This window comes from Danio rerio, chromosome 15 (genome assembly GCF_049306965.1).
Source record: "Danio rerio strain Tuebingen ecotype United States chromosome 15, GRCz12tu, whole genome shotgun sequence".
NCBI lineage: Eukaryota > Metazoa > Chordata > Actinopteri > Cypriniformes > Danionidae > Danio > Danio rerio.
The window spans coordinates 34,511,747-34,539,104 of NC_133190.1; the positions used below are offsets into that span (position 1 = coordinate 34,511,747).

At 35.8% G+C, this 27,358-nt stretch overlaps 2 protein-coding genes across 14 annotated transcripts in view; both read left to right on the top strand.

Moving 5' to 3' along the window:
* frya (furry homolog a (Drosophila)) overlaps positions 1-8,636 on the top strand; it is a 132,409-nt gene extending 123,773 nt beyond the window's left edge. For 6 of the 10 annotated variants that reach the window (XR_012390916.1, XR_012390917.1, XM_073923799.1 and 3 more), the window contains exons 59-61: positions 2,123-2,233; positions 3,448-3,653; positions 7,453-8,636. Coding sequence is in view for 8 of the 10 variants with exons in the window: in XM_073923799.1 (XP_073779900.1) it covers positions 2,123-2,233; positions 3,448-3,653; positions 7,453-7,711 (576 nt within the window). In the remaining 2 variants the exon portion in view is untranslated. Of the gene's footprint in view, positions 1-1,854; positions 1,873-2,122; positions 2,234-3,447; positions 3,654-7,452 lie in introns of all 10 variants that reach the window. The other 4 variants (XM_068213764.1, XM_021466457.3, XM_009291815.4 and 1 more) reach the window with 1 other exon arrangement.
* Positions 8,637-10,474: 1,838 nt separating this feature from the next.
* Positions 10,475-27,031, top strand: brca2 (BRCA2 DNA repair associated). 4 transcript variants are annotated; one of them, XM_068213572.2, is made up of 27 exons: positions 10,475-10,643; positions 10,863-10,955; positions 11,578-11,799; positions 12,505-12,577; positions 12,674-12,717; positions 12,906-12,934; positions 13,188-13,299; positions 14,571-14,626; positions 14,748-14,814; positions 14,926-15,621; positions 15,705-19,895; positions 19,988-20,083; positions 20,176-20,245; positions 20,334-20,698; positions 20,808-20,998; positions 21,102-21,289; positions 21,434-21,604; positions 21,680-22,034; positions 22,119-22,274; positions 22,358-22,505; positions 22,598-22,707; positions 22,862-23,063; positions 23,155-23,321; positions 23,430-23,568; positions 24,262-24,515; positions 24,606-24,731; positions 26,334-27,027. In XM_068213572.2, the coding sequence occupies exons 2-27, from the start codon at positions 10,922-10,924 to the stop codon at positions 26,688-26,690; spliced, it is 8,619 nt and encodes a 2,872-aa protein (XP_068069673.1). In that variant the 5' UTR covers positions 10,475-10,643; positions 10,863-10,921; the 3' UTR covers positions 26,691-27,027. The 4 variants fall into 4 exon arrangements, with proteins under 4 accessions (XP_068069673.1, XP_005157420.1, XP_073779255.1 ...); XM_005157363.5 differs by having other exon boundaries at positions 10,475-10,638; positions 19,982-20,083; XM_073923154.1 differs by having other exon boundaries at positions 10,475-10,638.
* Positions 27,032-27,358: the final 327 nt, after the last annotated feature.

Below are 27,358 nucleotides of genomic sequence, written 5' to 3' on the forward strand. Positions count from 1 at the left end.
CTGCTCTTCATTTGCGCAGACGGTTTCTCTCCAGCATGGCGAACGGAGAAAGCAGCAGTCGCACTTTTTTTTTCATTTATTTTATTATTTGACCATAGCCTCACTCTTTTTATCCATTATTTTGCCGCAGCTCCGTTCTTCTTATTTATTGTCTCGCAGCCTCATGAGCAGAATGTAGCCTGCATAATGATGAATTATCATTCTGGCAATTTGAGCACAGCAGTACCAATGTGATCTAGCGGTCAGCATGTTGCGTTATCAAGCCGCCAACTCGTGTTCGTGTTCGATCGTGTTCGATCCTCACCTGAGTTAAACTTTTTTTTTTGTCCATTTTTATTGTTAAGACATATGTGTATATCGTGTCTTTTGCGTGAATTTCTTTTGAGACTAATCTGATTCCTTACATTTTGCCCATATAGATTTCTGATGAATGGCAATACCTGTACATGCAAATTACATACATGACATATACTGCAGTTCATATTTGGATTTCACATATATAAAATATATGGGTAACACTTTATAATGACACACTATGAATCATTTATTAAGCATTAGCTAATACTTCATTATTTGTTAAGCATGAATTCTACTTGTTTGTAAGTACCTGTATCCTGCACTTGCTGCTAATGCACTGCTGGTTAGACCTAAACTGCATTTTGTTGCCTTGTACTTGTACATGTGTAATGACAGTAAAGTTGAACCTAAAAAATCTAATCTAAGGAGTTTATAAATACATCTACTAATGTATTCTTGACTTCTAAGCACAAGTATGATGAGCTTAATGGTTGTGTTTTCAGACTTTGTTAATAATTTATTTTTCATTACTAAATTAAGTATTGCATTATTTACAAACTAGTTATTTAAGAATAGTTGGATGTTTTTTTAAATCATTCAATATGCGTAAGTAAATGATTAATAAACTATTCAAATTACATTTATTATATTATTCAGGTATCTATTAATGTAGAGTTAATGTTTAACTCTTAATGAACTAACTATTTGATCACGCTTAAATGTTTCATAGTGTGTAGTTATAATAAAGTGTTACCAATATAGGTACTATATGCAACATACATTTTTTTAAATATTGCAAACATAGATGTTTGCATATAAATTTTTTTAAACATTGGAATTATGTATAAACTGTAATTATATTTATGTGTTTATATATAGCCATATATTTTTTAAACATATTTTTAACTAATATATTTGAACATATATATACATATTTGTTATTTTGATGGAAAGTATGTATGTTAAACACCCGTCTTTGCAATATGCATTGGATAAAACATTGGATTCCACATAATTCCATCATGTTGTCCCAACACAAATTGATTAAGTTAACTCAATTGCTTTAAATTGTTTTTTATTTAAATGGAATGAACATACCCCCCCCCCCCCCCCCTTTAAAATCAAAACAATATAATATACAATATATACAATATATTTAAGTGTATGTTAAATATATAACATACTGCATATTTAATATATGTGAATTTCAGATATGAACTTGTGTAATATATTTGTAATTTGCATATATTTTCGTAGATCAGATTATTTTACATCAAAAAAGGGTGGCATTTTGGATAAAAATATTTTATTAATTGTCTTCTTTTGTCATCTTGCACAGTCCCCTTGCAAATATAAAAATAAGTGGGCTCACTGTAGTTGTGACTTTCATCTTTCTCTGCTTGTCTGTTCACGTTTCCGCTCTTGCATGTAGAGCCACTGTTTGCTCATGCTTTATATTGCCCGTGCCAATGCAATGACTGCATGTTTTTACACTCTATTCGAAACTTCTCTTCCTTCTCTCTTCTCACCTTTTTCCTTGCAATGCCTGCTTTATAGCAAATGGAATATCTTGCAGTAAGTTTAACACCTTCTTCTTTAACATCACATCTTCCGTTCCCTCTGGTCCAAGAACCAATGTTATCAAAGAATTTTGTAGCATTACAAAGCATGTCTGATTTGTTTTTACATATTTTTAAAATGAAAATTATTGTCACTTGAGTCATGCAAATCATTCATTCTGTTACAAATGTGACTTCCATGTATCTTAAGAGAGATTTAAACAAGTATTTTGGTATTTATCTGATCCCTGTGTGTTTGTTCACAGCAACTGGAGCTTTGTCAAAGACTCTACAAACTCCACTTTCAACTGCTGCTGCTTTTTCAGTCTTACTGTAAACTGATTGGCCAAGTTCACACTATAAACTCTGTACCAGAGGTATGTTTATATCCGTGTCTAATGAAAATACTCATTAAATAGTATACTGTACATACGAGAATATGACATGCAGGAAGGGGAAAAAAAATATTATGGCCACAAATTAAAATACTAAAATAAGTAAAATAATTGACATGTGGTAATAATTTCATTAGTTTGAGTAAAAGTGATGGCACAGATTTGCTAAATAAGAGAATGTATTATTACATTTGAATGATTTAATTAAAATAACAACCATAGTTTAACTAAAACAAGTGTTAAAGAGTTAAGGAAACAATTGTCATTTATTTTATTAATTATAAATTATAATTAAATTAAAAATTTTGATTAATGCATGATTTAATACACAAAATATCAATATTTGGTCTGTGAGTTTGTTGATGCATGCTTTATTCACATAGCAATTACCTTGTTATAATTACTTTTTGTATGCAGCTGAAGTCAAAATTATTAAGCCCATATCCCCCCCACCCCCACCCCCCCCCCATTTTTTTTTTTTTTTTTTTTATTTCCCAAATGATGTTTAAGCAAGAAAGTTTCACAGTATGTCTGATAATATTTTTTCTTCTGGAGAAAGTCTCATTTGTTTTATTTTGGCTAGAATAATTTAATTAAAATTTTTTTTAAGCCAATTTAAGGTCAAAATTATTAGCTCCTTTAAGCTATATTTTTTTCAATAGTCTACAGAACAAACCATCGTTATAAGAAAACGTAATTATAAAAAACCTAACCATCCTAACCTGCCTAGTTAACCTAATTAATCTAATTAAGCCTTTAAAAGTCACTTTAAGCTGTATAGAAGTGTCTTGAAATAAATCTAGTCAAATATTATTTACTGTAACCGTAGCAAAGATAAAATAAATCAGTTATTAGAAATGAGTTATTAAAATTATTATGTTTAGAAATGTGTTGAAAAAAATCTTCTCTACACTAAACAGAAACAGGGGGGCTAATAATTCTGACTTCAACTGTATGTAGAATGTTAGTGTCATGGTTTTATATAGTTTGTTGGTGTACTATATAATATACTATACTATATATAAATCCTGTAATAAATCATTTTAGCAGCATTCATTACCAAAATGTGTACCAAAGTAATTGATATTATCTGATTTCACTGTACTGTAGGACTCTTTCTGTGGGGAGGTCTGATTTTACATACAAATAATTGAACTGATGTTCACCTACAGTATGTGTAACTGTCATCCTTCCAGCTGCAGAACATGTCGAGAGAGTTGAGTGATTTGCGGAGTAACTTGCGGGCAGCAGCAGCTTCAGTGGCTGAAGAGAACACAGGCGATAGGAGAGACTCCTCTGCTGAATCCTCCTTCAGCTCTTCGGAGGCTGCAGTGCAGGCCATTCTAGAAAGCCTGAAGAACTGCGACTTATCCAGAGCCATCCGATACATACGGGAATGCAGGTAAACTTCACCCTGGAGAAATGATGACAGTTAATGGATGATTTTATGCAACATCAAGGGATAGTCCACTCAGAAAATGAAAATACTGTTACATTACTTAACTTTCATTCCATGGTGCCTGTAATTCTTCAAAGCAGCTTTTGTGTTCCAGTTAGGGTGTGCAATATTGACCAAAAAATAGAAACAATATTTTGGGGATTTAATTTTTACAATAACGCTAATTAAATGATATTTTGTCGAAGGGTACTTCTGTGCTTCATCTCAGGGTGTAACCACCTGCTGCACCTCACACTTTTGACTGAGCTCTTTGTGTGCCTGCAGTAAAAAGTGCCCGATGTCATGCGCTCCAGTACCAAGACCATTGATACAGTGGATGCCTAGCAACATAATGTCAAGAAAAAGCTGTGTTTTGTGCAGTTTTAAAACTGAAAACTACATTCTGCATGATCGGGGCTAAATTTAAAAATATGTGCATGTATTAAATGAATAAAAACTAAGTATACTTTGGACTCCAAGATCACAGAATTTTCCTTTTTGGCTAGACTATCCATTAAATCAGAGGTGGGCTAACTACGCTGAACACTTTCATCTGGCCCACGAGGGAGTTTTTAAAATGCTGCTTCTGAGTAAAGGTTTGGTTTCAGAATTAGTAAATTAATGATGCAATACAAGTGAACGCCATTTGATGGCAGTATTGCAATCTGTACTGTTAGCGCAACCAGTAGTATTAGAACACACGCTCGGATATTAAAATGCACTCGACCAGTAATGACTTAAAATGAGTCAGGCAAAACAAGTTGACTCTGAATGTTGTGTGTTTAAGGAAGAATGGACAACAAAATACTTCTTCACCAATATCAGACAGAAAGCGGTAGGTCTAATAAGCCATAAAAAGTATTGCTGTTTTTAAAGACTACAACCTAAGGGGCCCATCACACTGAACATGCATTTACATTCCAAAAACGCAAGATGTACCGCTTTTTTAATGTCGTTAGGCAATGACTTAATCAGCAAGGTGTTTTACGAGAGTGTTGCTGTGAATATTAATATAACTTTATTTTCAGGCTCATTGTTCACATTAACACAATCATAATAACATGACTTGGAATAACAAAGACTAAGATTCTTCTGTTTATCTCATAGTTTTATGATTGATATGATCATTTTAATACAAGCTCAAATAAAATTGCTGTGAATTTGACTCAAATTATATAATAATATTAATATAATAAATAACAAAATTGCTAGTTAAAGGTGTTAATTTGTTTCATAGAATATATTTTCCATGCATACATCCACTTTAAAAAGTTCTTTTATCAGAGATTTGTGGTTTTATCAAGTTTTATGATGATTGATCTGTATATTCTAAAAGCAGTGCAAATTAGATTATTGTAAATTTGACTGAATAGTAAACTTTAAGATTTTTTTTGTGTTAATATGATATTTTTTCTATCAGACAATATATTTTCTGTTCTCCACTGTAAAAATTATAACATCATTATTATTCATATAATTTATAAGGGATTGTTATATTAGCCGCATTTTCACTATCAGGCCAGTGCGAGCCAGGGCTTATATCGGGCCAGGCCGGGCCAATCGCCCAGGAGGTTGAGCAGTGAGGCCGAAATCATGTCGCGTTTCCACTGTGGGGCTAGTAGCTCGCAGCGCGTCACACAAACCCCGCCCCCAGAACATGCCCCGAATCGAACGTCATTTAAACCGCCCACTTCAGCGAGAATCATGCAGATAAAGCACACCACATCATCACGAAACTATTAAAATTAGGACAACCAAAACAAACAAATGACACGTTACTGTACAGCAGTACAACGCATGTCTATACCCACATGCCTGTGTGTTTTCATTCATCATATTAATTTACTCGCCGACCGACTATTGGCATCGAAATCCAGTGGTCTTGCCACCAACGGATGGACCCGGAGCGCAGGGAGCGCACACATCCATAATATAACACCACATATAGGCTATAAAATTCTCCGTTAATAACTCGATATAAAATGTAGCCTATTTTATAACATCCTCTTGACAGAATCTGTCCAACATTCATCCCAAATGCTCCGGAGAGAACTGAAACATGATTTTTTTTTTCCCTATAGGCTTTATGACACTTAATATGTGATTCCCTTTATTTAATGATGTTGCTTATTATATCTTAAGTAAAGGAAAGTGTTCAGTGTTTCAGCACATAAGAGCAGCACGTAATAAAATATAGCCTATATTTCGTTGCGCTCAGCAGCTATGCACTAATAAAGCTCTTTATGTATTTAAAATTTCCTTTTTTAATTTTACCACGTTATATAAAAACATACACACTTGTTTGAGGACACAGAACACATTTTGAACTTGCAGTTTTCCCCGTCAAAAAAGTGCTGCGCAGCTGCAGACAGAAAAAAGGTCGCCTATTTCTGCTTTCACTCACCCCGAAAATGCTCTATTTGCATGATTTAATTAATTTCATCGTATCCAAATACTTTATAAATAATATTTAAAACATTTTCCGGTGTTTTATTTATTTTTATTTTTTTTAGAAAATATCTAAAATCTTTTTTTTCAAAGAGGCTTTTGAAAAATGAAAGTTTAATATAATTTTGAAACAGTTTGATATAGTACCTAATTGTTATAGCTACATGTATAGCTTTTGTTAGTTTTATATTGGTTTATTTATTTAATGTGTTTTTTATAGGCCTATCTAATATTTGTAATTCTTTAAATTATTTCAATATAGGGCTATTTTATCTAGATATGACACTATTGTTTTGAGCCTACAAAAGTGGACATGAAATTTGTAAAGTTTAATGTCCTACTGTTGTATTCATATAGTGTATTATCTCCAAAATAAATTAAAACAATAAAATTAAAGAAAAAAGCCGCTCGCGGCATCAACAGAGCTATGATATCTTTTTTTCGGTCTCACACACACACACAGGCATCTAAACGCGCAAAAACACACTTACAGTATTAAACATGACAAAACCTCTTGAAAACCTTTACTGTCTGCTGTGTCTTTAATATGGTGTAAAGATTATTATGCATTAATTGAAACATCAAAGATGCAGCGAAGAAAGATCATTTTATGCAACAGCCTTACATTTAAAAGAGAAACATAAGGGCGATCATATGCAAAAAAGACCCCAGACTATAATTTGTTCCAGATGTTTTCTTTCCCTTATTTATTTATTTGTTTGGCGCATGTACTCGAGTGCGATCGTAAAACTGTGCCCCCCTCTCCTTTCACTCCGCCCCGAAGCCCCGGCTGGCCCTCTTTGGCCCAAGGTATTCGGCAGGCAGAAAAAGGCCGGCTGCTGGCCCCAAGAAAGCCCCGCTTTGGCCCGATTAGGCCCCGGAAGTGACAGTGGAAACGCCACTGGCCTTGGCTCGCCCTGGCTCGCTCGCTTTAGGCGCGATAGTGGAAACGCGGCTATTGTTGTATGATGATTGATAAGTGAGGATAAATATAAATATCATCGCACATTCATTTGACTTGTAAATTTGACTCAATAATAACTATGTAAAAAAAATCTGTTTTGTGTTAATGTGACATGTTTCTGTCCGATATTACATGTTCCATGCATACCACCACTATAAATAAAAATTCATTTTTAAAGGATTTGACATGTGGCCCTTCACTTGGTTTGCCAAACTTGATGTGGTCCTCGGGTCTAAAAAGTTTGCCCACCACTGCCTTAAATTATATTAGTAACACTAATAACATATTCATGGATGAAAGATTTATAGTAATATGCAGTACCTAAATATTTTTTCTCATGACATCCTTCAGGAAAATGTGGCCAAGTGACATCTTCGGCAGCAGCTCCGAGAATGAGATCCAAACTCTCCTCAACATCTATTTCCGCCACCAAACTCTGGGTCAAACAGGAACCTTTGCCCTAGTCGGTTCCAAACAAGACCTGTCCGAAATATGCAACCGACTCACTGAGCTCAACTGCGAGATCCGAGACATGATTCGAAGGGCGCAAGGCTACCGGGCCATTACTGCCTTCCTTCCTGACTCCAGTGTGACCGGCATCAGCCTTTGAGTCTAACTTTTAAAGATCAGGCTGGCATTCCACCACTCCCGTCTGAAGATGCTGCTGCCTTTATGGTTCTCCCCAAATGCACTCATTACTGTCCTGCTGGAGCTCACAGGATCAGCTTTTATAGCTTGGAAAAAAATGCAAGAGGGGATAGAAAAAGAAGTCCACGCCTTGTCTTTTCTTTTGCACTACTTTTGTGTATGGGGCCTCAACTACTGCAGGCATCAATACCAAAGCTCCACAAATGGCTTTTGCTGCACACGTCTACCATTACACATGTTACAGGGAAATGTGCAATGCTTCACACCAAGTGAAACTTTTCATTTTGGAGAGAATGTTTGGAAATTTCAGTGCTCTCGGCTACTTGATAAAACAGAAATATTCTGTTGTTGTTTTTTAAATATATATATAAATATCAGATAAAAGCTGAATTGTTTATGTGGCTTTTTAAAATTTTTACTCCCTGCTTTAGCTTTTTTTTTTTTACCTAAACAGGCAGAATGTCTCTTAACACAATGCAAAGCTACTGTCAATAAAACCTGGATGCATAAGTGGGTCATCCAGCACTTATTTATGGGGTTGTTTGATTTTACTAATGTCTTTGTACTGTTTAGTTGCTCTTCGATTTATTTATATTCTAGAAAGTAAGATCATCATGCTTTGATTGTAATGAAATGATATAGTTTTATAGGAAGAAAATTGTGTCTATTCTGTCTAATGAAATGGCCAAGCATGCAAAAATGTGTGTACTATAAGACAAAACAGAGATATTTATGGTATAAAGCGTTATTTTAAAAATACATTTGTACATAGTAGAAAGAGTGTAGCCCATACTTGTAAGAGTTATATTTTTATGGTGTTATTTTGCTGTCTGCTGTATGAAAGTGTGCATGCAATAAATAGATGAATAAATAATATTATCAAGAAACCTGTTTTGTCTCCGAATGATACCTGCTGTGTACCAAAATTTTTGAATGGTTGCATGTACAAACTATAAATGCTCACCGGCAACTTTATTAAATACACCTGTCCAACTGCTTGGTAACGCAAATTTCTAATCAGCCAATTACATGGCAGCAACTCAATGCATTTAAGATATGTAGACATGGTCAAGGCACTCTGCTTCAGTTCAAACCGAGCATCAGAATAGGGAAGAAAGGTGATTTAAGTGACTTTGAACCTGGCATGGTTGTTGCTGCCAGATGGGCTGGTCTGACTATTTCAGAAACTGCTGATCTGCTTTGATTTTCCCGTGCACTATCTCTATAGGGTTTACAGAGAGTGGTCAGAAAAAAAGAAGAAATCCAGTAAGCGGCAGATCTGTGAACGCAAATGACTTGTTAATGCCAGAGGTCAGAAAAGAATGGCCAGACTGGTTAGAGCTGATAGAAAGGCAAGAGTAACTTAAATAACCACTTGTTACAACCGAGGTCTGCAAAAGAGCATCTCTGAACTCACAACATGTTGAACCTTGAGGCAGATGGGCTACAACAGCAAAGACCACACCGGGTGCCACTCCTGTCAGCTAAGCACAGGAAACTAAGGCTACAATTCACACAGGCTCACCAAAATTGGACAATAGAAGATTGAAAAACGTTGCCTGGTCTGATGAGTCTTGATTTCTGCTGCGACATTCAGATGGTAGAGTCAGAATTAGACATCAACACCATGAAAGCATGGATCCATCCTGCCTTGTATCAACGCTTCAGGCTGCTGGTGGTGGTGTAATGGTGTGAGGGATATTTTCTTGGCGCACTTTGGGCCCATTAGTACAAATTGAAAATCGTGCCAATGCCACAGCCTACCTGAGTATTGTTGCTGACCATGTCCATCCCTTTGTAACCTCAGTGTACCCATCTTCTGATGGCTACTTCCAGAAGAATAGCGCACCTTGAACATGACAATGAGTTCACTCTGCTCAAGTGGCCTCAACAGTCACCAAATCTCAATCCAAAAAAGCACCTTTGGGGTGTAGTGGAACGGTAGATTCGTACCATAGATGTGCAGCCGACAAATCTGCGGCAACTCTGTGATGTTATCATGTCAATATGGACCAGAATCTCTGTGGAACATTTCCAGTACCTTGTTGAATATATGACACAAAGGATTAAGTTCAGAAGGCGAAAGGGGGTCCAACCAAGTACTAGAAGGGTGTACCTAAAAAAGTGACTGGTTAGTGTATATCTGCTAAATCATTCCCATCATGTATTTATCTGTATTTAGAATGACAGATTGTACATCATTTTATAATGTGGATGTTTGTTGTTATCATGGCTGAACTAAATTATAAAATTGTGAAAGAAACAGAAACTAGGAAATGTATTGCATGCTATTAAATGTCTATGTTTGTGCGCCCCCTAGTGTTACCATCAAGAAAACAAATACTAAAGCGCTTCATAATAGTGTGCTTCAAATGAGAGAAATAATCGCTCAATGAGAGTAGCATTACTGACTATTATCTAACAAAGTAATCTGAAAACACTGTCCAAAAATATGTATTCTTATTTGTGTATATTAAATGTAATATCGGATAATAAAACAGTTTAGTTCAAATTCATTACTACATTGTTAAAATTTAATAAGGTGAGTTAAATTAAGAAATTATAGAATATAATACAATTGAATAAATGCATAAATCTCTTCAAAACAGTAACAAAATAGGTCCAGTTTCGTTTTAATGGTGCACGTAAGCCCGCCCCTTGAACTGACGCACGTATTTTGGTTGGTCGAGACAAACGCTCTTCCGTTGACGACACGACGCTTATTGGCGGGACGTGTAAACCAGCTTTATCCACGCGCAGGATAAACATTTTCTCTCAGAAGAGTTTAGGAAATAAAACATCTTGAATCGGCGATGAAGAAGACGTTTCAAGGAATGTCAACAGATGAGCAGTTTCAAAACACGCTTTTATCAGTGTCAACGCGCTGATGTGCGGTAATATCCAGTTCCGTTTTCCTGTTTGTTGCTAACGTTAGTTCTGATAGCCTAGTCAACAACAGTGAAATGTATGACATAACGCCAACTTAACTTACTTAATTGTCGATGACAAACTGCTACTTGATAACTATGTAATAAACGTCACAGTCAGTGTCTTAAGAACAGAGATATACGTTGTGTTGAGTTTGAGAACTTTCCCCTTTGTTTTCCCTTTAGGTCCAATGACTTCGTTACTGTGCTTGGTTCAGATTTAACACCATCACACTCATGGCAGCATGTTTGAAAATTTCTTTCATCAAATTGACAGAGGTATATTCATGTGAAAACATACACACTATACACACAGACACAATTATGTACAGTGCTCGGCATATTTAAGTACACCCCTCACAAGTCTACCTTTTACATTCATATGTTTAATTAATTCATATTATATAATTTACGATAATCGTCCAAAGACTAGTACACCTTTATTTGTTATAAAGAAAATATTCAATTCAAATTTTAAAAAGAGGAAAAATCAAGAAAAGCAAAAAAAAAAAAAAAAAAAAAAAAAATATATATATATATATATATATATATATATATATATATATATATATATATATATATATATACATACATTAATATGTAGGTTGTATTTTTTTGCAATATTTTTGCTTGAATTTAATTATATTATCTTTCAATTTATAAATATATTTGGTGACAAAAACTATTTAATATATATTTAATATATCTGTTTAATAAATCTGTTTTGTTTAAAAGCACCAAAATACATTGCCTATATTTACTGAAAAATTTATAAAAAATATTCATTTTCAAAATAGGGTGTACTTAATTTTGCTGAGCACTGCCAAATATATTTAGTATATTAATATATTTAAATATTGCCAAATATATTTAGTAAAAATCTGATTTATTGTGATTTAAGAGCTTGGACCCCTTAATCCTGACTGGTTTGAGGAGTTGAATGAAAGAGCTTCCAGAGATGAAGGGTCTGCTGAAAGTTCTAAAGCTGGAGAGAATGAGAGCATCAAAGCACCAGAAACATCCGCCCTGGCCAGTCAGCTGTTTTCTACACCCAGAATATTTAAGCAGCGACACTTCCCACAGTCCCCTGATTCCATCCCTAATGAAAAGTCACAAAATGAAGGTGTCGTTGGTGTTAAGTTATGTGTTAAGTATGTGTATGTAAAACTGAGGTAAAGTTAGTTTTATATTCGCATATTTTTAAACAGTGACAACTTGTGACATGGTCCCTATGTTGTACTTGAATATTCGGTCTGAAATTGCATGCAAATATGACTTCAAAACAACATTAGCACTACAATGCAAAAATGCATTTCTTATTTAGATTTTTTGTCTTTTTTCTAATCCAAATACCAAAAATTTCTTTTATCAAGAAGCATTTTTGGCAAGCAAAACATATTGTCTTGTTTTAAGAAATAATATGCCAATATAAAGTGAGTTTTTCCTTAAAACAAGCAAAATAATCTCATGTCAAAAGGAAAAACAAGATTATTTTGCTTACCCCATTGGCAGATTTTTTGCTTGTTTTAAGAAAAACTCACTTAATTTTGGCATGTTATTTCTTAAAACTAGACAATATGTTTTGCTTGTCTATAAACCTTAAGGTATTTGGACTAAAAACAAGACAAAAAATCTTAAGAATTTTTTTTTTTTGATGTGTATTTAATTGTATGTGAACAATGTTGTGCTTTGATGGTTTTATTGCTACTAATATGATTTTCCTACTTAGAATTTGCTGGGAATACTTTTGAATGTGTGAATATAAAACCAACTTTATCTCAATGTTTGTAAAGGATAAATCGTATATAAATGTTTTTCTTTCCCCCAGGGGCTAATGGAGAGTTATCGGCTTTTCCCTGGACAGAATCAAGCCCTTGTTTGTTTGGCTCAGCCAAAGATAGGTAATTTTTAATTATGTTTATTAGTTTCGATAATTTCATGTGAAATTTGAAAGTCAGGCTGAGGATGAATGTATGTTTTTCATTTCTCTCTTTTAGTCCAAAATTTGATCGGTCCTCTGAAAAACCTAGAGATTGCTTTGGTGAGAGTTTTTATTATTCTTTTCCTTTAGTAATGTAACCAAAATAATAATAATAATAATAAAAAAAATATATATATATATATATATATATATATATATATATATATATATATATATATTTTTTTTTTTTTTTTAAACAAATATTGTAAAAATAAATTATAATGTAATTTGTATATGTGACATTACAGGCCTTCTGGATACACCAAAAAGATCTTTGGTAAGTCAGCACATATTTGTCGTCATATTACTTTTTAAGTTTTCTTCATTTTTTGCATGATTTGTCCATTTCATGCATATCAATCTAAACAAAATAAGTCTTTCCTCAACATGTTAAACCTCAATTGCGTATAATATTGCTTAGGATTTTAGTTCTTTTAAGAGATCAGAACTTTACAGAAGTAAAAGTAATTGTTACACAATGACTTCTGATGGCACTGTAGGCATGAATCATGAGGTTTGTTCTCTTCTAGGCGCGATCAGCAAAACAGATATCGGAGAGCCTCGGGGCACAAATCAACCCTGACTTATCCTGGACCAGCTCCTTTAACACACCACCATCTATGACTCCCACCGTGATATTGCGTATGTATGAATGGTCTTGCCCATTTAGATAAATTTAGAAGATGATGATGTGTGTTTGTCTTTTTAACTATCCCAATGTTGAAATCAGAATTGTACAGTTTGAAATAATGTGTTGTCTTGATCTCTTGCATCTTAAATAGGAGCACATCCTGCAAGTAATAGTATTTATTTTTCATAAAATTTATTTAAAGAAAGTCAAAAGTACTTTAAAATAGGGCTGCACAAAATATCGTTTCACCATCAATATCGTAATGTCTATCTGCAATGGTCACAGCACAGGATATGCAATATCAAGTTGGGATAATAGTTGACTCCACAAATCACATGTTCTGAACTGTGATCCTGATCATCACAAAGTTTAACCCTAAAATAGAGTGAAAGTTTATCATTTGGATGTGTTTTTAAGATCTGTTACTATGTACGATTTAAGCAAACTTAAGCCAAGAGGTTATAAAGGTATATAAACTAAAATTAATTGTATTTAATAATTTATACAACGCAGACCTCTACACTATACAGTGCTATTTTATTTATTATTATTATTAAGTTTCTGTACCTCAATACTGTTAGATTCCACAGACAACTATAAAATTAATGTACTTGTTCAGTTGTTTGTTTGTACAAATGTATTTTTTGTATTGTACTTTATGCAGATACTCCTCTACAAAATAATCCCAATCAATGTAAAAATATGAATTAATCTAATCGCAGGCAATGTAAATATCACATTATCAGTTTAATTTATTTATTATCATGCAGTTCTACTTTAAAATAATATTCATCGACATTTCTTAATGGGATCGTTCACCCAAAAGTTTGTATTTAATCATTTGTTCTCTCGCCCTTGTGTGATTAAAAACCTTTGAGTTTTTTTTCTGTCCAAAACAAACGAAGATATATTGAAGAAAGTTGAATACCTGTAACCACTGACTTCTGTAGTAGGCTAAGCAAATACGGAATATACAGAAATATGATTTATAGCTTTCTTCAAAATATCTTATTTAACCCCTTACAGAAGAAAGTCAGATTTAAACAAGTGAACGGTGAGTAAATGATGACCAGATACATTTTTTGAACAATCCATCACTTTAAAGATATAAATGAGTTCTAAATTACAGCAAGTCAAATCTTGTGTGTTGTCTTACAGTGATAGAATTAAGGTTATTAAAAAACACAGGTAGTGGTTTGAAATCAAAGACTAAATTAAATGTTTTGAAAGTTGTCTTACTATTGCACTGTTGATATATTATAAGCTATTTGTTTACCTTCAGCAACAACAGAGGACCGGGTTGCATCTGCAAGTATCCTAAAAGACAAGGAATCAATTGTAAGTCTAAACATCAAGTTATCAACATAATGGATTCTATTTCTGTATTTTTTTTATCATGATACCATGGTTTACCAAAACAGAATTACCTAATAGTTTGTTCTCTTGTTATGAATACTAGTTTGTGCGAAAACTGTTTCCATCTCTCTCAAAGGACTCTGAAAATGCTACAACACTTAAACAGGATGGTGAGTGTTGTATGCTAGATTTATAACTACACAACTGATAAATAATGAACATGAAATCCATACAAAAACTAATATATCCAATTAAAAATTATAATTTTTTCACCTATTTAGTTGTTACCAAGAGTGAGTCCATTGAAGCTGATGATTTGGGAGAAAAAACTGTGTGCTCTCCAAATGAATCTCTTGATATAAGCAGTCTGTGGAAGCAGAGGGTTCCCAACGCTATCGAAGATGGGGATGTCCGCAACACTGTACAGAATGTTCTTGATGGTGCTGAGGACGTTTTGTCAATATTCTTCAGCAACAACACCTCAGCTTTGCGGAAAATCAAATCTAAAGAGAGGATCAGGAAGAGGATAACCAATTCCTCAGAGGATGTCAAATCAGTTTTTCTAACTTCAGAGCCAGAACAGAAATTAAAGGCTGATACTGAAACAAAAAGCCCCAGCAAAAATGACGATTCCATTGAATGGACCCCACTAAGTTTATCAGAGACCATACTGACCGAAGGTTGTTCAAGTACTTCTTTGGTAGACAATAACAACACGGTGGCACCCAGTGAAACTAACGATGGTGCTATTTTCAAATTCACTTCAGAAAGTAGCCAGACTTGTCCACAGAGTGTTAGACTCGAGTCTTCCCCTGAAGGAACTCAGTGTCAGAAGATTTTGTTGGACAAGTCGTCTGCTTTCATGCTTAACAAAAAGCCCAGGAAATTTGTGTATCAAGTGTCAAGTTCAGAAATGTCAACCACTTTAACTGGAAGCAAAGCAGATCTGCCAAAATGTTTGGACCAAACACTTAAAGGTAAGAATATTTTTCTATTAAGTTATCGAACAAACATTGTGTGTGCAAGTCCTTGAACAGGAATTTTATTTCACTTTTGACAGAGGGTCCTTCGGTGGAGGAGCTATCTGTGTGCCTTAATAAATCCAGTTTCACTAATGAAAACCCAATTGGAGATCAAACACAGCCACAAGCTGTTGAACAGTTATCTTCAGAACATCTTGACCATGGCTTGGATATGACACAGCTTTCCAAAGCGTTTGCAGAGGAATTCACACAAGAAATAATGGCCGGAGGGCTGCTTGACATGCCGGTACAGAGTAACCAAAAGGTCCAGGTGCAACCTAAAGCAGAGCCTGAGTCAAAAAACAAAGATGGCAATCACACTGACATCTCTAATTTAGCTGATATCTCTGTGAACTCCCCAAACAAGTCAACGTCTATCACAACCTTTGAAATCAGTCATGATAGTGGCTGCCCCACTACTTTTTCTGATTTGGATCGTACAACAGCATCGTTTGCAGACATCGGCGAGTATTTTCCTACTTTTAAAACAGCAAACAACAAATTCATTTGTATACCGACTGAGGCTATAGTAAAGGCAAAAGCATCATTAGATGAAGCTGCAGGAGATGGTTTAGCCAAAACCTCAAATCAAACAAAACCAAAACATTTTCACGTGACAGAAACAATGTGTAAATCTGTTTCAAGAAGCATTCCTGCACCAAGACCCCCTGTAGGACAATCCATCCCTTCTAACCATGCATCAGGAGTGAGTGTTAGTGATGCTTCCAAGACTGACAGTCCGAAGGGGTTTAAAATGAATTTTTCAAATTGCTCTTTACCACAGTCAGATGAATCTGATTGTAAAACTAGCTCAAAGACAATTATTACAGTTTCAGATGCTGGTCTTCAAACCGAGTCTCTTTTGAAAGAGAAATTGGGGAGAAGTTCAGAGTCATCAAAGCCCATTCATCAAAAAGTGGATTTCGAAAGAAGTGCTGAGAGACATGCTGTGTTTGACATTAGCAGCACACAAAAACCCACTGCAGTGGACTCCAGCTGTGACGATCTTGAAGAAAATGGCACTTTGACAGCATCTCAGAAGGCTGATGTTACAGAATTGTGCAGTCTTTTAGAGGAAGCAAATAGTCAGTATGAATTTACCCAGTACAAATCAACAAATATTGGCTCACACAACCGCACTACAGAGAAAGAATGGGATCCTGACATACTCAACGACATTGACTTTGATGATAGTTTCAGCTGTGATGTTGTCAAAGGAAAGCATCCAAGCAAGACAAATGCTTCTTCAGTAAACACTTCTGATCTAATTTCCTTCAGATCTGATCTAAAGGAAAAGCAAAATGGCACTGTGGTTTTGTCAGTGACTGAAGAAAGTGCTTTAGTTGATGGAATGAGGAGTATCCTTTCCAAATCCAGTGATAATTCTCATTTCCACACTTTTGGTTTTAAAACTGCTAAAGGGAAAGCTATTAGCGTCTCAGAAAAAAGTTTAAACAAAGCTAAGCACTTTTTTGAAGAGGATTATAAAGAAGCCACATTTACTGGAGTAATAAACCAAGAGCATTTTAAAACTGAATCATCAGTGAAAACTTGTATAAGCACAGAAAATAACAACGCTCAGACAAAACAAGATGTACGTTTAAGCTGTGGAGAAGTAAATGCTGCCCATAACATGATAAATTGGCAAGAGGCAGGAAATGCAGGAACGGAACCAAATTGTTTACGTGATAAAACAGATGTTGTTTGTGTTGACTCAAATATCCATTTTGGATTTAGTACAGCTAGGGGAGCAAAGCTAAAAGTGTCTGAAAAGGCTCTTGAACAAGCAAGAATGTTTCTTAATGATGTTGACAGCATAGGCGAGTCACAAACTCCCAAACTTGTTCCCCGCTCTTCTGGAAAGCATGATGTCTCTATGCAATCAACTAGACTTCAGAAAACAAAAGATCTTTGCAGAGGTGAAACCTCTATAAAAATAAGCCAGCCAGACTCTGGAGTGGCAAATCAAATATCTAATGGTGCAGATATTACTACATTTAATAGTGAGAATGTTTTCCAAGAACAGAAATCTGGCAATGCTGCTAAAGAGGTTTGTGAAAAGATTTCTCCCTCCGAAACGTCCATGCCTCAGCCACAGCAAGGCTACGGCTTTCAGACCGCCAGTGGGAAAGGAGTTTCTGTTTTACCCAGTGCCCTCAAGAAGGCAAAGGCCATTTTCAAAGACTGTGATTCAAACATTGACAACTTGCAATCTACGAATATGGAGGAAAGGAAGACCAAACTAGATGTTGAAATTGTCAAACAAACTAATGCATTGATTTCAAATAGTAAAAGTGTGACATTTTCAGATGTAGAGGAGTTCAAAACTGATCTGATTAACAACTTGGACCAGGAAGCCCCTCAGAAAGAAGTTTGTGAACTGAAAGGCCTTCAAAGTGAATTCTCTAACTTGATTTCCAGTAATGGCAACTGTGGTTTCAGTACAGCAAGTGGTAAGAAGGTGTCCGTCTCAGCTGAAGCACTACAACGAGCAAAAGATGTGTTGTTTGAATCAGTTGATGGTTTCTCGTGTGCTAATGTTTATAAAAAGACAAATCAGGTTGTGGATATCCAACTGGATTCTAGCTCCTCAGGGAAGCATAAAGGGTTCTGTACAGCCGGTGGAAAGAAGGTGGCTTTCTCTGCTACAGGGCTGCAGAAGGCAAAGAATCTCTTCAGAGGCTGTGAGGAGGAAAGTTTAACTACTGAACAAAACTGTAAAGGTCTCAGCAATGTCTTAATGCTGGCTTGCAATGGTGTTTCCCTCATTCCTGAACCTGGGAATTCTTCTGGAAATAATGTAGGATTTTCTACAGCAGGTGGGAGGAAGATGGATATTTCTGTGACTGCACTGCAGAAGGCAAACAACCTCTTTAAAGATTGTGAAGAGGAGAGTTTAGCTTCTAGGAGTCTTGCGCACCAAGGCTTCACTACTGCCAGTGGTAAAAATGTTTTTGTCTCTGAAAAAGCTCTGAGTGAAGTTAGAGCAGTATTTGCAGGCTGTGATGAGACTTCTTTTAGTCTTGAGCTTAAAAAGTTATCAGTAAACAATGTAGGATTTTCTACAGCAGGTGGAAAGAAGGTGACTATCTCTGATACTTCTCTGCAAAGGACCATGAACCTTTTTCAAGACTGTGAAGAGGAGAGTTTAGGTTCTCGGAGTCTTAAGCACCAAGGCTGTAAAGGCTTCACTACTGCCAGTGGTAAAAATGTTACTGTCTCTGAAAAAGCTCTGAGTGAGGTTAGAGCAGTATTTGCAGGTTGTGATGAAGCCTCATTCAGTCATGAGCCTAAAAATATTTCAGGAAACAAAATAGGATTTTCTACAACTGTTGAGAAGATGACTACTGCGCTAGAAATGCCAAACAACAACAACAACTTTAAAGATTGTGAAGAGGAGAGTTTAGCTTCTAGAAATCTTATGCACCAAGCCTGTAAAGGCTTCACCACTGCCAGTGGTAAAAATGTTACCGTGTCCGAAACAGCACTAAATGAGGTTAAAGCAGTATTTGCAGGTTGTGATGAAGCCACCTTCGACCTTGAGCCTAAAAAGTCTTTAGGAAGCAACATAGGATTTTCAACAGCAGGTGGCAAGAAAGTGACCATCTCTTCTACTGCTTTGCAAAGGGCCCAAACTCTCTTTAAAGACTGTGAAGAGGAAAAAGAGGTATTTGAATCAGAGAAAGCTCCACTTCCAACTAAGAGTTTTCATGCAAGAAGTGAGGACATTGTGGATGGAAACCTAAAGTTTGACCAAACAAACAAGAAAAATCCCAGATTAAGCACTGCTAGTGGTAAAGTTGTATCTGTAACAAAAGTGTCCTTGGAGGAAACTTCAACATTTTTCAGAGAGTTTGATAACCAAAATACTGCTACTGATAACCAACTGCTACTAAGAGATTCCTCAAAACATTACCCTCAGCATAAAGACAGACAAACCAAAGCCACTCTACATCCTAAAGCAGCTCGTAATGAACCTGCACACTTAGACTTGCACTCTTTGGATTTTAACAGTTGCACAGACACACAGCAGATATACTTTGAGCAGGAAGCAATGGCTTGCACTAAAGCTCTACTGGAAGATGATGACTTGATTGAATCAGCTGGATTGATTAGTTCAGAGGACATTGATAACAAAAGAAGACCATCTTTCAGTGATGTACAGACAATAGAATCTGTTGACCAGAACAGGAAGAGGAAACGTCAGGTTGATGGTAGCAGTGTTGCAGGTACATTTGAGCATTTCATGCTGTGTGGCATTTGTATGAAATAACATGTTGTCTTTTTCCTTTGCTAAATACACTCTTTTGTTCAGATTCAGGTCAGCCTCCTTTGAAAAGACAACTTCTCTCTGAGTTTGACCGAACATTACATGCAAAAACCTCTGGCCTCACACCACTAAAAAGCTGTCCAAATGGTTTGATCATTTTTAATTGTTTCTTGTTTTCATTATGATTTATGATGTCTAACTTGATTCTTATTGATCTCATCCATGTTACCTTGTTGTAGGAACTCTAAAAGACAGACGTGTATTTAAATATAATGTCCACCTCAAGCCCTATGTCACGAGTCCAGTCTTGTAGGTTGTTTTTATGTTTTGATAGATAATTCTTTACAGTGTTAACCACAGGCCATTTTAATTCTTAACATATCTTTTGAACATACAGGTTTCCTGTGAACCAACAGTCAAACAACATTGAAGAACATTGTTCTACTGAATCTGTCCAAAAGAGATGCAATTCAGATCATATGGGAGGGGTATTCAATCCCCCTTTTCAAAAGAATATGAATCCCCCAACATCAAACAGTCAGGATGCATCTAAAGTGTCAAGTGGTATTGTTCTATCATTCAATGTTGTAAACCAAGAAGAAAATCCTAATAGCAAGGAAATGGACCAAATTATGGCAATTTCTAAATCACATTGTGACCGTGGTAAACAAAATTGTAATGAGAAGAACCAAGATTCGAAGTCTAAATCAAGCTCTTCAGTGCAAAGCATACCATTGAAGATTGGGAACTTTGATGAAAAAGGTAGGCATTTACTGTCTTTTCTAACTTGATAATTTTAGTTCAAATTCTCTTGTAGTGTTTGAGTTATTTATGAGCTCTTTTTGTGTGTGTGTGTGTGGGATGTTCATAGATATGATAGCATTGCAGGAGTCATTGCAACTAGCTAGAGATATGCAAGACATGAGGCTCAGAAAGAAGAAAAGGCAGACTATCCGTCCTGTACCTGGCAGTCTTTACCTTGCTAAGACTTCTGGTGTTTCCAGAAAAAGTCTGAGAGACGCTGTGGGATGTACATGTCCTAGTCAATACACACAGGATGAGGTACATGTATAGCACTTTTCTCCTAAGTATTTTAGTTTTTAAGTCACTGCAAAGCTTGTATTTTTTTGTGCTGTGTATTTACTTTCCTCTTTCTCCTTCTCAGTTGTCTCAACATGGTGTGCATCACAAAGTCTTAGAAATAACCAGTGAAAATGCTGAATCATTCCGATTTGACTGCAGTGACTACTTCACATGTGAGCATCTCATGGAGTCTGGAGCTTTGCAGCTTGCAGATGGAGGCTGGTTGGTTCCAGACAGTAAGGGTACTGTGGGCAAAGAAGAATTCTTTAGGTAAAAACTATACTTATTGTGTAACATTATCAATATCTGAGTTTAATGGCCCTAGCAGATCTACATTCTAAAAGGCATTATTATCTTGCACAACAACATTTATTTTGAAGGTCGTTTTTGGTAATTCATTTTGTGTTTTGGTAGTGCATTATGTGACACCCCTGGTGTTGATCCCAAACTGATCAGTGATGTCTGGGTGTTCAACCACTACCGATGGATTATATGGAAACGGGCCTCTATGGAAAGAACTTTTCCTAATTTGATTGGTGGCCTGTGTTTGACCCCAGAGCAAGTACTTCTACAGCTAAAATTCAGGTACTGAGAATTAGTAAAGCTCATACTTTTTTTCATCTCAACCTTTAAACATAAATGTTTGGAATCTGCACTTAGGTATGATGTGGAAGTAGACCACAGTCAGAGATCTGCTCTCAGGAGGATAATGGAGAGGGACGACACTCCAGCTAAAACATTAGTGCTTTGTGTATGTGGTATTGTGCAAACATGCCAAAATCCAGAGAAGACCATGAAAGATGACAAATCTCCCAGTGCAAAGATGGAGTCCTGTGTGATATGGCTTACAGATGGCTGGTACTCCATCAAAAGCCTCTTGGACCCTCCACTCTCTGCCATGCTAAACAAGGGACGTCTTAAAATCGGAGATAAAATCGTGACCAGTGGAGCCGAGTTGGTTGGTTCCCAAGAAGCATGTCCTCCACTGGAAGCTCCTGAATCTCTGATGCTAAAGGTGAAGATTGAATTCAGTCAAGATGGTTTATGGAATCCAAATCACACCAGCATTTGTTGATTTTTGTCATTTTTTTAATTTTAGATTTCAGCCAACAGCACAAGACGAGCTCGGTGGGACACGAAGTTGGGGTACTATCGTGACCCTCGGCCTATCAGGCTTCTACTTTCATCACTGTACGCTTCTGGTGGTCTTGTGAGCTGTGTGAACCTCTTGGTGTTGAGAAGTTATCCCACTCAGGTGTGCTTTACCCCAATTTTTGTTTGAGTTTGTATGTATTTTGCTTCTGTATTATTCTCCTGACTCTTATTCTAATTTATCAGTGGATGGAGAAGAAGCCCAATAGTGTATTTATATTTCGCAATGATCGTGCCGAAGATCGAGAGGCCAGAAAACACAGCAACTCAAAACACAAATCCTTGGATCTCCTAATTTCCAAAATTCAGACCCAATTTGAAAAAGAAATGGAGGGTAGGGATTGCATTATCTTCTTTTTCTGACATTAAACTTGATCAAAGCTTTTGAATTTATGGATTTTCAATGTATTTTTGTTCTCATATAAGGTAAAAAGAAAAAGCGAGCTCAAAGGAGGACATTCAGCCGACATGAGATTGAAACCCTGCAGGACGGGGATGAGTTGTATGAGGCAATGGAGCAAGATGCTGCTGTTGAGGTAGAGTTGGGTTAATATTTTAATACAGCATTCATAAGCTTATGATATTAGGAACGTGGGAAATAAATTAGGAACGTGGGAAATAAATGAACATTATCCAAATCTGTGCCAACAATAATTCAAGATTATTAATTTTAACTCTGTTTTGGAGTAGACCCGTCTAAGCCACAAGCAGATGGAGGCAGTGAGTAAATACAGATGCTGTCGAGAGGAAAAAAGACAAGCAGAGCTACAAGAGCGGGTGCAGAAGGCTGTAATGGAGGCCCAGGAGGCTGAGGGTGGGTGTCCCAATCGAGATGTCACTCCAGTTTGGAAACTCAGTGTTATCGATGCCTCTGACATGCAGAGCAACTGTGGTAAGCAAAGTGGATTTCGGCCTTACTCTTTGGTTAAATGTTAAAGTAACCTGTTTAATCTTTTGTGGATGGCTGTTATTAAATTTCCCAGTGTACACACTGAATATCTGGCGCCCAACACGAGAATTGCAAGGCTTGCTTACAGAGGGACACAGATACAGAGCGTATCACCTTGCTTCATCAGAAGGGAAGAAACGCTCAGGCGTTGCTCACATCCAGCTCACTGCCACCAAGAAAACACTTTTTCAAGATATTGAGGTAAACTAAATGTTTATTATTATTATTATCATTATTATTACTATTATTAATTGGCTTTTTTAATTTAAAGCAAATTAAATGGTCTAACAAAAGATTTGATTGAGCCAGGTGTCTCCAGAATGGTTGCATCAGCATTTTCGTGCTCGAGAATGTGTGCGCTTCAGAGAACTTCAGAACCCCCATTTTAGCTCACCTTGTGGGGAGGTGGACATTGTGGGATACATCGTCTCCATAGAGGGAAAGCAAGGTTGGATTCATTTAGTTATTTATTATTTTTGGTGATATCCTCATTGTAGTTTATTTTATATCTTTAAAGGGTTAGTTCACCTAAAAATGAAAATTCTGTTATCAATTACTCACCCATATGTCAGTTTGATCTCCTGAGAGCTTTGTTTGTCTTTAGAATACAAATAAAAGTATTTTAGATTAAATCTGAGAGCTCTCTCATCCTTTTATAGATAATAACAGTTCCAACTTGTTCAAAAAATACCAAAAACATCCTCAAAACAGACCATATGTCTTCAGTGGTTTAATTAGAATATTTAAAAAGCTTACTTGTGTGCACATGAAACAAAATTAACAACTTTATCGAAAAATTTGGTTGTCAGTATAGGGTACACGTTCACAAAAGTCTTGTGCTCTTTATGCGTGTCGCCAAACTGCTAATGTGCTCCTCAGATGCGCCTGGGTTTTATTTTTTTTCTTTCCCAAACAGAGGAAGTTGCGTGTCGGCATATACATCATTGTTCGTGAACATGAGCTCTATACTGACACTGTGAAGAAGAAACTATTGAATAAAGTTGTTATTTTTGTATCATGTTTTATTTGTGGTACCATGGGTTTGGAATATCATGAAGGTAGTTATTGCCAGAATTGCATTTTCTGAATGACCTCCTTAATACTTCTAGATTTGATTTTGGTTGTTTGAATGTCTTCTCAGGCCATTGCCCAGTACTGCATCTTGTGGATGAGAACTTTGACCTGGTCACTGTGAGAACCTACAGTAGTCTGGAGCAGTTAGCAGTTGAAGAGCTTGTAAAGCCACGAGCACTGGTTGCTATTTGTAATCTTCAGGTTCGAGTGCTATCTGGGCCTGTGCCTAGCCTTTATGCAGGAGAACAAGCTTTATTCTCCATAAACCCCAAAGAATCTTACCTGCAAGAAGCTATGGCTCATCTGAAGACATTTGCACAGGTTACCAGATCACCTTTTAAACTTTTGCTATTAAGTACATTTCTTACGTTCTTCATTGTTGCTTATTAGACTTGTGCTTGTTGTTTACAGAACTATGAACAGTTTTTCAACCTTGCGGAGGAGAAGGTGTCAGATGTGGTTCCTTCAGGTGTCTTGGGTTCTTTTCAGTCTCCAAGAACTCCTGGTGTGCAGCCTTTTCCAAAAATGAATGGCACGGTGCGTGAGTTTTCTTTTGTGTGGTGAAAGATTGGTTTTATTAGTGGTGCTTAAGGCATTCATCTATATAATTAACTTGTTCCATACTGTTTGTTCTTTGTACATGAAAGCAGCTGCATCTGAAGAAAAAAAAGAAAGAAAAGTGTGGTTGTTACTTACCTAGTCATTTTCAAATGATATACAGATGTCTGCATATCAATTTTTATTTTTTTTGTAATTCTTTCTTTTTTTTCAAATATGAAAATATTAAATTTTTACAATGAGATAGAAAAATACTTTTAACAGCTATTACCCTGTGTATATATAACCCCACCCCATTATATGCACATCAGGAGTAATAGAATAACTGTAGTTTAGACCAAGCAGGTAATAAAAAGTACATTACATTTGAATTTCATATTATCCTATGAGTGTTAAGCGTCTAAGATTTCTTTGATGTCACGTATATAGCTTTTCTATACTGTCAAAATGTCTAGTTTACCATGGTTGATCCATTGCTGATGACAGTTTTAAGTACAGTATTTCCAATACTGAATGCATGCAGTGCTCAACAGAGAGATCACGAGGGGGTTTCCACCTCTGTATCAACATTTTCTTTATAGCAGTTGAAGCAGCTTATAAAAATGTACGTACCTCCGCATTTAAGGGAAACGGAGTTGTTATTTAATTATAACAATACAGAATCTTTGGAGGAACACATTTTTGTAACTTTAAATAAAACGTGTAGCACAGAATCCCAAAGTTTTTGCACCTCCAGACATTCCCACATCATATGTAAAAAGGTATCTGGCTGATGTGGTTCATAGAACCGACAGTAAGGATGTGGAGATAAACCTATGTTATATTGTATAAATGTAGTTAAATATATCCTGTGAATAGTTTTGAAGTAAATAAACTGGTGATTAGGGTTTGTGGAAGCATGAAATTGCATTATTTAACACATTTTCCTAGTCAATAGTTGTATTCGGCACTGACGGATCAGATAGCAATAGTCTTTATTTTGACAAAGTATGCATATTAATATGCATATTTAATAATGCATGGTTGTTGTTTGTAGTTAATACATATATTATATTATATTATATTATATTATATTATATTATATTATATTATATTATATTATATTATATTATATTACATGTATAAAGGTTTGGTCTTTTTCCCCTAGAAATTAAGCATTTTTTATCAAGGATACATATAGCTGATTTAGGGTCAAATATTTGTAATTAAGACTGGACAGAATAGCATAAACAAATTTTTGTTATTTTTTTATCAGTAAATAATCTTTTCAGTAGGTGTCTTATCTCTGTTTTATTTTATGTTAAAAGACAGATTTTTGTTCTTGGGAAAAATTGGGGAAACCACATTTTTTAAAGTACTCTTTGGTTGTCAGAAAATGACATGTCAGAAAGGTTACAGCTACAGCCTTATAGTGAGAGCATAAGCGACTTCAAGTGATCAAAATAATAATTATAAAGCCTCCAAATATTTGAATGCTACTGTATATTAGGACCTTAATTGTTTTTCAGTATTTCTAAACTCAATATTGTATGTTCACTAAATGCAACATCTAAGTTTTAGACTCTGTGTTGAAATTCTCAGGTTACCCCGCAACAGAAAAGCAGCATTTTCTCGCCTTTCACACCACTCAATAGAAGAACTCCTGCATCTACAAGTAACAGTGAAGTAAAAGATTCTAAAAACTTGAAGAGAAGACGAGGTTTGGACTACCTGTCACGTATACCGTCCCCTCCGCCTCTGATTCCTCTGAAAACTAGAGCTTCTCCATGCATTAACAAAACCTTCAATCCGCCACGGAAATCAGTGACTCCCAAACCTCCACAGAATGAGTGTTCCCCAGCCTCACGTCCTCCAGCAGGAGAGGAGAAGTGGGTGCATGATGAAGAGCTGGCCATGATCGACACACAAGCGTTAGTGGACGGTCTGATGAACGACTGAGAGGAAAAGAGTGAATCTTCTGCTGAAACACTAAATGTGAGTTGACTCGGCATCATAGACACTGAGAACAATAGATGATGAAGCTACTGTTTGTACTGTGTTTGCAAAGAAAGCAAATGGCACTGCATGTGTGTTTGCTTTCTGGTTTACTGTGGTTCTCTGATGGTAGTTAATATGAAAGAACTGCACCTTTTTACAACCAACGCAATCATTTTTAAATTTTGATTGTACCACTGTAATACAGAAGTTAAGTCATGTTCAGGGACAAAAAAAAATTATATGTAAAGAGATGTAAAAATGTTTATATATATTTTAATTTTTATTAAAAACATGGAAAGTAATTGTGTGTGGATGTGATAAAAGCGCTATTGCTTATCCTAACTATATTGGAATTAAGAGTGTGAGGTATTTAATATTTACTTGTGTGTATTTCTGGTACATTAGCTGGTTAAGGCCTATCATGGATAAAATATACAAAAGCCACAATTTTCTATCTTAATGAACAATTCATTGATTGACTTAATCAAACAATTTGTTCAAAATGAGTGATTCTTTCAGTAATGAACTAAAGCTCTGTGGCTTTTTTTTATTGTTTTAAATCAGGGCTGTCCAAACTCGGTTCTGGAGGCCCAGTGTCCTGGAGAGTTTAGCTCCAACCCTAATCAAAC

Coding starts and splice junctions, on each gene's coding strand:
- brca2 (XM_005157363.5), top strand. CDS start 10,922: ATGTTTGAAAATTTCTTTCATCAAATTGACAGAG. Junction 10,956..11,577: donor CTTTCATCAAATTGACAGAG/GTATATTCATGT, acceptor TTGTGATTTAAG/AGCTTGGACCCCTTAATCCT. Junction 15,622..15,704: donor TTTGGACCAAACACTTAAAG/GTAAGAATATTT, acceptor CACTTTTGACAG/AGGGTCCTTCGGTGGAGGAG.